At 40.4% G+C, this 12,500-nt stretch overlaps 1 protein-coding gene across 2 annotated transcripts in view; it reads right to left on the bottom strand.

Moving 5' to 3' along the window:
• LOC311070208 (phosphofurin acidic cluster sorting protein 2) overlaps nt 1–12,500 on the bottom strand; it is a 54,396-nt gene that overhangs the window by 26,783 nt on the left and 15,113 nt on the right. For both annotated transcript variants that reach the window (XM_084093939.1, XM_084093940.1), the window contains exons 2-7: nt 11,433–11,520; nt 10,808–10,897; nt 2,970–3,095; nt 2,672–2,828; nt 2,309–2,400; nt 1,919–1,999 (exon numbers count right to left, since the gene is read on the bottom strand). In XM_084093939.1, coding sequence (XP_083950065.1) covers nt 1,919–1,999; nt 2,309–2,400; nt 2,672–2,828; nt 2,970–3,095; nt 10,808–10,897; nt 11,433–11,520 — 634 coding nt within the window. The remainder of the gene's footprint in view (nt 1–1,918; nt 2,000–2,308; nt 2,401–2,671; nt 2,829–2,969; nt 3,096–10,807; nt 10,898–11,432; nt 11,521–12,500) is intronic.

Here is a 12,500-nt window from a genome sequence, read left to right as displayed (position 1 = left end):
AGACAGACTGATAGAGAGACAGACAGATAGAGAGACACAGACAGACTGATAGAGAGACAGACAGATAGAGAGACACAGACAGACTGATAGAGAGACAGACAGATAGAGAGACACAGACAGACTGATAGAGAGACAGACAGATAGAGAGACACAGACAGACTGATAGAGAGACATAGACAGACAGACTGATAGAGAGACAGACAGACAGAGAGACACAGACAGACTGATAGAGAGACAGATAGAGAGACACAGACAGACTGATAGAGAGACAGATAGAGAGACACAGACAGACTGATAGAGAGACAGACAGAGAGACACAGACAGACTGATAGAGAGACAGATAGAGAGACAGATAGAGAGACACAGACAGACTGATAGAGAGACAGATAGAGAGACACAGACAGACTGATAGAGAGACAGACAGATAGAGAGACACAGACAGACTGATAGAGAGACAGACAGATAGAGAGACACAGACAGACTGATAGAGAGACAGACAGATAGAGAGACACAGACAGACTGATAGAGAGAGAGACATAGACAGACAGACTGATAGAGAGACAGACAGACAGAGAGACACAGACAGACTGATAGAGAGACAGACAGATAGAGAGACACAGACAGACTGATAGAGAGACAGATAGAGAGACACAGACAGACTGATAGAGAGACAGATAGAGAGACACAGACAGACTGATAGAGAGACAGACAGATAGAGAGACACAGACAGACTGATAGAGAGACAGATAGAGAGACACAGACAGACTGATAGAGAGACAGACAGATAGAGAGACACAGACAGACTGATAGAGAGACAGACAGATAGAGAGACACAGACAGACTGATAGAGAGACAGACAGATAGAGAGACACAGACAGACTGATAGAGAGAGAGACATAGACAGACAGACTGATAGAGAGACAGACAGACAGAGAGACACAGACAGACTGATAGAGAGACAGACAGATAGAGAGACACAGACAGACTGATAGAGAGAGAGACATAGACAGACAGACTGATAGAGAGACAGACAGACAGAGAGACACAGACAGACTGATAGAGAGACAGACAGATAGAGAGACACAGACAGACTGATAGAGAGAGAGACATAGACAGACAGACTGATAGAGAGACAGACAGACAGAGAGACACAGACAGACTGATAGAGAGACAGATAGAGAGACACAGACAGACTGATAGAGAGACAGACAGATAGAGAGACACAGACAGACTGATAGAGAGACAGACAGATAGAGAGACACAGACAGACTGATAGAGAGAGAGACATAGACAGACAGACTGATAGAGAGACAGACAGACAGAGAGACACAGACAGACTGATAGAGAGACAGACAGATAGAGAGACACAGACAGACTGATAGAGAGACAGATAGAGAGACACAGACAGACTGATAGAGAGACAGATAGAGACACAGACAGACTGATAGAGAGACAGACAGATAGAGAGACACAGACAGACTGATAGAGAGACAGATAGAGAGACACAGACAGACTGATAGAGAGACAGACAGATAGAGAGACACAGACAGACTGATAGAGAGACAGACAGATAGAGAGACACAGACAGACTGATAGAGAGAGAGACATAGACAGACAGACTGATAGAGAGACAGACAGACAGAGAGACACAGACAGACTGATAGAGAGACAGACAGATAGAGAGACACAGACAGACTGATAGAGAGAGAGACATAGACAGACAGACTGATAGAGAGACAGACAGACAGAGAGACACAGACAGACAGACAGAGAGACACAGACAGACTGATAGAGAGACAGATAGAGAGACACAGACAGACTGATAGAGAGAGAGACATAGACAGACAGACAGATAAAGAGACAGACAGATAGAGAGACACAGACAGACTGATAGAGAGAGAGAGACAGCACTCCTCACTCGTGTCAGGGAAACAGTTCGGATCATTTTCCGTCTGGGTTTTTTTGGCTTTCGTATGTCGTCATCTTCATCATACAAATCCTACAAAACAGGAAGTAGAAATCAGAATCAGAATCAGAATCAGATTTACCGCCACACATGATTAAACGCAATGCATTTGTAGTACAACATAGATGACACAGATAATATAAACATAGACTAAATATGTATGTACAAACTCTACAGTATGTACAAGTATGCGAGGAAAAGCACATGATAAAGGATTTGTTAAACACAGTTTATTGGGTATTGCACTTTTCTCTGAATCAACATGTGATACTGAAATGATGTGATGCTGCTGTGATGATGACACCGACACTGGTGCCGTGACCTCATCACAATGATCCTCACCTGTCCGTTCACAGCGTCATCACTGCCCTCCTGCCCTGAGGAATAACTGTCATCATCATCCTCCGAGTAATTATCCATATCAGGAGAACGGTCTGAGAAACACACACATAGGTCAGAGGTCACACACGAGCACAGCTGTAACTCGACCCTCCTCTCGGCATCTTTCAGTGATGATGGTGTCCTGATCTGGACATCTGACGTTGTGTGTTATTAATAGTGTAATGCCAGATGAACAGATCAGCACATCTCAGGCTTCATCATCCCAGTAGTCATGGTTTCACTGCTAGCGATCATCAAATAAACCTGAAAGAAGGAGCTCAACTGAACAGATATCACTGTGTGTGTGTGTGTGTGTGTGTGTACCCGAGGCTTTGGTCTTGGCTCTCGTCGGAGCGCTGCCGTACTCGTGGTCGATGGGTTGACTGGACAGCGAGAACACACTGATCTCCGCCACGCGAGCCGGCGCCTCCTTCATGTGGAGCGCCAGAATCTGCCCGCCGTCTGTGGGATGCTGCAACACCTGATCACACACTCAACATCTCAGTCTCAAACTCACATCACATGCATCTGTTACACACATATGGTCAGGGTTCTGTCACTTCTGTCTGGTGTATTTGTGTGGACGCTAATGTAGTTTTGTTCTCAGTGAGAACGGCCGTACCTCCGCCATGTCGATGACTCCGACAGCGAGAGTCTTGAAGCCCAGAATCGTCCTGTTCTTGTAGCGCTTTCTTCTCTGGAGCATGATCTGCAGGCGGTTGGCGTCTCTCTTCAGGAAGTGAGAATACTGACACCAGAGGAAACATGGGAACAGCAGACTGACATGAACCGAGACGCAACTAAATGATGGTTCACCCAGAAATGATCATTCTGTCATCATTTACTCGCCCTCGTGTCCTTCAAACATGACTTTATTTCCTCTGTGAAAGAACGTAAGATGAAGAGCCGTTGGGGATCAAACACTGGACAGCACTGACTTTCACTGTGAGGGCATTTCTCAAAATATCTACTTTTGTTTTCTTCTGATTGTAATTTTAACAGTAAAAGACTGTAACAGGAAAAGCCTGTTAATTGGTTAACAGTAATGTACTGTATACAGAGAAAAACTCTAATCTAACCTTACGTTTCGTGCAATATGCCATTATTGGAAATAAAAAGAACAAATCATCTTATAATTTACAGTGAAAAGCCATAAATGGACATTCCCAGAATTCCCACCATCTTATGTTGTTAAATGAATGTTTATTGCATTATTTTAGTGTTTTGTATTTGTGTGTATGACACTATATATCAGTATTTCTCTCAGCTTGTGATGAGCTTTGACTCGTCGTGTGGTTTTCAGTCTTATTATGGTGGATGTCAGTAAATGTTAAAGTCCCCCTGCGGTGAAAGTCCAGCTTTTAATGTTGTTTATGTGTCTATGTGGTGTTTTTAATGTGCTTTAAGACAAACCATGTGTAAATTCATAAGTCGACTCCATTGCTGAGTATTTTCTCCTTAAAACTGCAGTGAACCAAAGACAGTCTCAAAAACACGCTTTGAAATCGCTGGTGTTTCTGACGTCACAAACTACCTTGTAACCAATCAGATCAACGTGTGATCGTCAACCAGTGGATCTCTGAGCTGAGTGAGTGAGTGGAGGCGGGGCTCATTTGCATATTCATAGAACCGCGCATACTAAATGAGGCAAGGGTGTCGAGTTACATTCAAGATATTTTAAGGCATGAATAATATTTTTTAATGAAAAAACATTTAAATATGTAATTTTGGTGATCAAAGATGAGTTTTAAGGGATCAAATGATTGACTCCAGGCGGACTTTAAAAGAACAGATTTAGGGGGGACACGTGATGGCGGCATAAGAGACAGATGTGTTTGCGGGAGTTCCGCGGGCGCCCAAACATTTTACAATATTCCGTTAGATATTTCCCTCTTTTTGCAAATGCTGACGCTGTATTATGACTTTGGAACACTTTTGGACTAAACAACACAAACGATGCCCTCCAGTAAGCGAAAGAACGTCAAATTGGATCAACAGGCTATGGACACCTTGGCCACAGTTTTAGCTCAACATGGCGAACAAGACGTCGAAAACAGCAGCAACCCGTCTGAACCTGAACTGGAGCCCGGGCTTGCTAAAGCTTTGGAGGAAATGACAAAAGAGATCATGCTCCAAATCAGCGAAAAGCTGGATCCTTTGGCGAAAACAGTCGCATCGCATACAACCGAGCTGACACGAGCTAATGAGCGCCTGGACGAAGCGGAAGCCAGAATACTACAGCTAGAAACGGCTACCGAGCCTCTCGCTGCTAAAACACAGGCCCTAGAGGAGAAAGTCAAGGCCTTCGCTGACCATATTGACGATTTGGAAAACAGGGGACGGCGAAAGAATATATGCAGGGCTTGACATTAACTTTTTGAGGCACTTGTCCTTTGGACAAGTAAATTTATGTTTTACTTGTCCATGCACAAAAGTCACTTGTCCGGGTAAAGATTTATAATTTTATCATTTTTTTTGTTTGTGTTTTGCTAATGCAGAATTCGAACAAACCATTGAAAGCATCCAAACACTATCAATATTAATAAAATTCAGTTGAAACAGTAGAAAGGAACGTGTCCCAAGAACAGAGTTCCCCTTCAACAAGAAATAAGGATCTCCAGACTCCATAATACAAAGTAATACTTTGCACGCTGGTGTGCAGTGTATCACCAGAGGAAGTGGTGTAGGTATCCTCAGTATTTGCAAGCTAGCTAGACTTACTGTATACTATATCTAAAATAATTTTGTAGACATAGAGATGCACCGATTACAATTTTCTAGGCCGATTCCGATTTCCGATTTTTCATTGAGTTTGACCTGCCGATTCCGATTTATTTATTTTTCTAACCACTTTACAGCACACACAAATATTTATTTTTGATCTTTTCTTTAACCCTTTCACGCATAAGTTTAAAATATTCTAACTGACACCCCCACCCCAGAATGAGTTTTTTCAAGGCGAACGTTCCCTTTAATGTTTCCATGGCGACGCGTCACGCGATACACCGCAGCCACAATAACCATGTCATCAACTTGCCTATCTGATATTCCGATTCTCAAATACGTGTAAGTGAGTGTGTTTGGTCGTTTAAAAACCTTTATAAATAATCTTGATTTATAACATGAGATGGGCGCCACAATGTTGTCCTGTCAGTCGGATTTACAGCACGTGAATTCATCAGTTTCTCCCGAAATAAATGTAAGAGGCCGTAAGTGGCCGGTGAACTGAGAAGAATAGAGTAAACTTTATAGTTAACTTAACGTTACTTCCACTATGTATGTTTTTGTGATATGAATAACACATGTCGGCAAATTATATTTGAATAGATTGTTATTGCTGCTTCCACAAACATCAGTGTGTATTTTACAAACTACAAATGTATTGTTTTACTCGTGCTTATGTGTATTTAAATATCTGAAACCTAAAATAAACATTATGAGGTTGAAAACACTGCTTAGTTGTGATATGTGAGTGTGACAGCGCTGAACGCGTCCGACTCTGGCTCAGCGCCAGCCAACGCGCAAAAGCACAGTTTGAATCTGGCAGTTGTGCGACGTCTCAAATCGGTAAAATTAAATCTGTAAAATTATAGACGTAATGAGTGGCACATAACGTGAAGTAACATGGCATTTTATTTTGTTTGAAATTTAACTTGTCCAGTGGGACAACTAATTTTCTCTTCCACTTGTCCTACAAAAAAATCCACTTGTCCCGGACAAGCGGACAAGCCTTAATGTCGAGCCCTGATATGTATCTTTAATATCCCTGAAGACACAGAAGGCGAAAATGGCGAAAACGAAAACGTCATAAAGACGTGTGTCAAGGACATACGTGGAAGATATGTTATTATTAAGGGAATCTTACAGGGAGAAGAAACTACTGTGATGAATCTCTACTGCCCTCCTAATTATTCTCCTGATCTTTTAACAAAAGCATTTTTAGAATTTACAGAAATATCGTCATCTGTAGCTTTAGTGGGGGGTGACTTTAACTGCTTGCTCAATCCCCTAATCCATAAGCATCCCTCGCGTAGCTCTGCTTTACCAAACCAGGCCAGTGCCCTATCTGCAATATGTGATGAGATGAGCTTTCTCGATGTGTGGCGAACTTTACACCCATCCGACAAACAATTTACATTTTACTCTCCTCCTCATAAATGCCATACTCGTATAGATTATTTATTTGTGCCGAAGTCCCTCGTACAATATGTCTCATCTTGCGAAATCGGGAACATTGTTGTTAGTGATCATGCTATGGTTTGTCTGAAATTGACTACTGTTGGACATTTTGCAGGATGCAGGAGATGAATAAATGTGCTTTGCAAGCCACATTAGACGCTTTGTTAACTCAACGGGCTAAGAGTTCTATTCTCTTTTCTAGACAGCGACTATATGAATTTGGTGATAAACCCAGCAAGTATCTATCTTACTTGACTAAAGTCGAATCAGATCCTCAAATAATCACCTCAATAGTTGATACTGCCGGTATTCGTTATTTTGATAATAAAAACATAAATAATATTTTCAGAGAATTTTACTCACAACTTTATAAATCAGATCTTCCCCCAGGGGCCTCTGTGGATATGGAACACTTTCTGTCTCAAATAATTCTTCCTACTATTTCTGAAACTCAGAAGGTTGAATTAAACACACCTATTACTAAAGATGAAGCCCTGTTTGCACTTAAAACATTACAATCAGGGAAGGCGCCCGGGCCAGATTGACTTTTTATAAAGAGTTCCACCACGTGCTATTGGACCCTTTTTTGACTATGCTAGAGCATTCTTTTACATCCGGCCTTCTAGCTCAGTCTTTGAGAGAGGCAGACATCACAGTTATCCTTAAAAAGGGCAAGAACGCAGATCACTGTTCTAATTACAGGCCTATCGCTTTGTTAAACCAGGATCTTAAGTTACTTTCTAAGATACTAGCGCTCCGACTCGAAAAAGTTTTGCCTGTCATAATCAAGGAAGACCAGACGGGGTTTATCAAGGGAAGAAGTTCTAGCCACAATGTAAGAAGACTCTTAAATAGTATTAATATATGTCAAACTCAGAATATCGAAAGTCTAATCATCTCACTTGATGCGGAAAAGGCCTTTGACCGTGTTGAGTGGCCTTATTTGCATCATATTTTACATAAGTTTAATTTAGGAGAGACATTTATAAGGTGGATTAGTTTGCTGTATAATAACCCTTTAGCTTCAGTTATCACTAATGGCTGTAGGTCTAACAGTTTCTCGCTCGACACGCCAAGGCTGTCCTCTCAGCCCTCCCTCTTCGCCCTGGCGATTGAGCCCCTGGCCGCGGCCGTCAGGCAAGATTTATTAATAAAAGGAATTAGCGCTGGCGACACTCAACATAAAATTTCTCTATACGCGGATGATATTTTATTATATATATCAGAACCAGCTTCAACTATTTCCCGTCTCATCAAACTAATTCGTCAATTTGGATTACATTTTCGGGTTACAAAATAAACTTTTCTAAATCTCTTGCGATGCCTCTGGGGGCTCTCAGAGGAAGGACTAACTCCCTGAAACTACTTAACAGCTGGTTGAGTGAATTTATTTGGAATAAAAGAAAACCCAGGCTTAAATTTTCCAAGTTACAGTTACCTATGTCAAAAGGGGGGGTGGATGTGCCTAACTTCAGATTGTATCATCACATTATAATTTTGTAGTCTTAGATCGACTACAAAATTATACTGGTGTTCAAGGACAAGCATTAAGCTGGTTTAGATCATACTTATCAGACCGCTACCATTTTGTCTATTTAAATGGAGAAAAATCGATCATAATTCCAGTAAACTTGGAAATATTATAAGGAAACATGGAATTAGTTTCCATTGTTATGCTGATGACACTCAAATATATATTTCATCACGGCCGGATGAAAACGCTAAATTATCCAAATTGACAGAGTGTGTTAAAGATATAAAAGATTGGATGACGCGTAATTTTCTTTTATTAAATCCAGACAAGACAGAGGTAATACTTATCGGTTCAAAAAACCGCCCACAGAACCTCTCACACTACAACTTTAACATAGTAGGATGTCCTGTTACTTTATCCTCTACAGTAAAAGACCTGGGTGTTATACTCGATTGTAACCTGTCTTTTGAAAATCATATTTCGTATGTTACAAAAACAGCCTTTTTCCACCTTAGAAACATTGCTAAGCTACGTAATATGCTATCAGTTTCTGATGCAGAAAAGTTAGTTCATGCATTCATGACCTCGAGACTAGATTACTGTAATGCTTTATTAGCCGGTTGTCCTGCATCCTCAATAAACAAGCTACAGTTAGTCCAAAATGCCGCCGCTAGAGTTCTTACTAGATCAAGAAAATATGATCATATAACACCGATTTTATCATCACTACATTGGTTACCTATAAAGTTCCGTATTAATTATAAGGTATTGCTACTGACTTATAAAGCCCTAAACGGCTTAGCTCTAGTCTATTTAGCGGATCTTCTATCACCCTATAATCCATCGCGCTCTTTAAGATCAATAAATTCAAGGCTTTTGGTCATACCTAGGATATCCAGATCAACCAAAGGAGGGAGAGCATTTTCACATTTGGCTCCAAAACTCTGGAATAGCCTTCCTGATACTGTTCGTTGCTCAGACTCACTCTCCCAGTTTAAAACTAGATTAAAGACGCATCTTTTCAGCCAGGCATTCATATAATATTGTTAATCTCACAGTTTCAAACTACAATCCGGCCTCTAGTTCATAAATGCCAGAGGAGAACTGGCCCCCGACTGAGCCTGGGTTCTCCCAATGTTTTTTTTTCTCCATTAGGTCACCTGATGGAGTTTTAGGACACCATTAGGTCACTTGATGGAGTTTTTCGGTTCCTTGCCACTGTTGCCTTTGGCTTGCTCAGTTGGGGATATTTTGGGGATATTTAATTTTATTCTATCAATCAATAAATTCCACTAGAAACAAACTTTGTTGTATTATTTTATTTTAATACTGTGAAGCTGCTTTGATACAATCTGTATTGTGAAAAGCGCTATACAAATATACTTGATTTGATTTGATTTGATTTGAGGTTTGTAGCCGAATGGGTAAAGGAGGATCCCACCTCTGTTTGGTTATGTCTAGAAAAGTTTCATACTCACTGCTCATTGCTCGGTCTTTTATCCTGTAAGAATATAAAGTCTGTAAGGACTTTGTGCAATAACAACCCTATAGTTGTTAATACTGTTAAAGCATGGTTTGCAGTGCGTAAGTTGGAGGGAAGATCTTTACTGACTCCTTTGCTTTCCCCAGTGCAAGGAAACCCTGACTTTGAACCAGGCATGACAGATATGATATCTGGACACGCCAAGGAATTAAAAAGATGTGTGATTTGTTTGTGGGATCCTCCTTATCCTCATTTGAACAAATTCAGGCTAAATATAACCTCCCTGGCTCTCATTTTTTTAGATATCTCCAAGTGCGAGATTTTATATTCAAAAAAACTACATTTGCTTCTGAAGCCTCTTTATCTCTAATAGAAAAATTACTACTCAAATGTCCAGTTAAGAAGGTGATCACTTCTTTTTATAATGTGCTTAACCAGACATCTGTCATACTGGCAGTCTCAGACGCAGCAATAACATGGCAAACTGAATGGGGTGTAGCTATTGATAAGGAGAAATGGGATGTCATCTGTAATCAAACAAAACGGATATCTGTCTGTAATCGCGCCAGGTTGTTACAGTTTAAAATTATTCACAGATTGCAAATATCTCCTAGCAAAAGACATAAAATGTATCCTCATACCTCTCCTGATTGCCTTAAATGCAAAACTGCATTGGGTACATACACTCATTGTGTTTGGTATTGTCCTAAAATTCAGTCATACTGGCAAGATGTTCTGGAAGATATGAGCGCTATTTTTGGAACTGTTTTGACCTGTGATCCTGTCTCGCTACTCTTGGGATATAGAGACAGTAAAATCAGTCCTGGTTCAGGCAGACTATATGATATTCTCACCTATGCTGCACGCAAGAACATTTTCCTGTCGTGGATTAGCGACAAACCTCCTTCTAAAACATCTTGGCATAAACTCATCATGGAGCTTTTTCCTTAAATACCTAACTTGCCTTCTTCATTCCACAAAAGGACGTTTCTTAAATATTTGGACTCCCTATCTTCGTTTTACCAACTCTACTGTTGCATCTATATTGAATGGCATCGCTATAGATTAATCATTTTTATTTGTATTGTGTCATATGTCCTGTATATTGTCCAGATGTATACTGTCCAGATCTATATTGTGCTGAGCTTTGTTCTCTGTTTTTCTGTTCTTGTTTGTTAAACCTAAATTTGTTCAAAAGAAAAGAAAAATATTTGAAAAAAAGAAAAAAAGAACAGATTTAAGTAGCAAATACAGCAGATAAGACCTGCTGGATTTACAGGTTTAAAATGTTAGCACTTTTGCAGAATGATTGTGTGTTTTGTACCTGCAGAGAGAAGCTGAGCTCCAGCTGCGTCTCCATCAGGCCGCTGGGAGGAACCACGTACTCGTTAGATCGCAGCACTCGTTTGGAGCCCTGCACACACACACACACACATTTTAACAATTTATTTAAGTCCACTTAAAAGTAATGATTTATAGGGACATAAATATTATAGATGCAGTTAAATACATGTACAAAATCATGGACCAGTGGCATACAGCGGATCTTCACGATACGCATGTCTCTCAGTTGTGTGTGTGTGTGTGTGTGTGTGACACATTCTTCACATGTAAATGTGTTATTTAAAACGTCCGTTGATATCCCTCAATCCCTCCCTGTTCTCGCTTGTTCTATTCTGAATGACGTCTGAAACTTTGCATTACTGGCACTTCTCAGTTTATAGCCTCTTAAAGATGAATCTCGAGTCGTTTTCCTGGATAAAAGCATCTGCTAAATTAATAAACATAAAAATCATGTTAAACATTCACCATATTAACATTTGTCGTCTTCAAATTATTTGATTTATTTCCTGAAAATAAAGATATTACAACATTAAACTGACATCATATAAATGATTTTATTGTCTTCTATAACAACAGAAGACAGACAGTCTTCAGTCGACGCGCACCTGGATCTTCACAGCGATGAGCACCGAGTTCAAGTCCTTGTCCAGCTCCTTCAACACGATCAGCTTCTTCAGCGTCAGACTGCAGAGCCTGAGACACACACACACACACACACACAGAGAGACAACTACATGTTCACTCGCTGTATAGCTGATTCGGCCACATTTCATAATTGATGAATTTTGTAAGCATTTGCACTCAGGCATATATCATTGAACATGGTAAACATTCAGTGTAGCACCATGAGTGTGTGTGTGTGTGTGTGTGTGTGTGTGATGGGTGTGTTCAGTGTGTTTCTGTGATGAGATCCAGCACTGGTGAAATGAGACTCTCAGGCATTTCCTCTTCCTGCATCACAGCTGCTCTGAGTTACAGAACACACACACACACACACACACACACACAGGGAATCTGTCTCTCTCCACCCAGAGCTCATTCCACACAAAACCATTGTGTGTGTGTCTCTGACCCACTTTCTGAGAAATGAAAATCACTGCCATACTAAAACTACATCTACATCATCATCATCATCATCATCACTAGTGCTGGGCTGGCAATAATGATTAATACATTAACCGAAGTTCACTTTAATGATCTCTATGTAGATTCTTGAATCCTAAAACCCGATCTTTTAGTCTGTGGCTGTGCGGTTTCAGTTGATGAGTGAACAAAACTAAACATTATTTGTAGCTCCTGCCATCTAATAATCACAATAATACTTGTGCTTTCAAATCCTGATAGTTTCATCAGTAAACCAGTCAGTAAATGTGTGTGTGTGTGTGTGTGTGTGTGTGACAGAAGAACCGATCATCTCTTCCTCTTTACTACTAGTTACAGCAGCAAATCAACATCAATGAACATCGTAAGATTCAGAACAACTTCCTGAAATCAATAAGGTCTCATATAATCCATAAATCAGTGTTTCGACCGTCAGTAAAACAGCGGGAGAACAATAATGTCACATTTACCTCAGAAACGCCTTTAGTTTCAGTGTCTATAAAATCGATGTCCGCACCACCAGTTGAGGTCTGCACTAGCTGTTTGTATCCGTGATGTATCATAAAAGTCGT

The sequence above is a fragment of the Abramis brama genome (genome assembly GCF_963993115.1).
Source record: "Abramis brama genome assembly, chromosome: 19".
Classification (NCBI taxonomy): domain Eukaryota; kingdom Metazoa; phylum Chordata; class Actinopteri; order Cypriniformes; family Leuciscidae; genus Abramis; species Abramis brama.
This window is presented reverse-complemented; position numbering and strand designations above follow the sequence as displayed.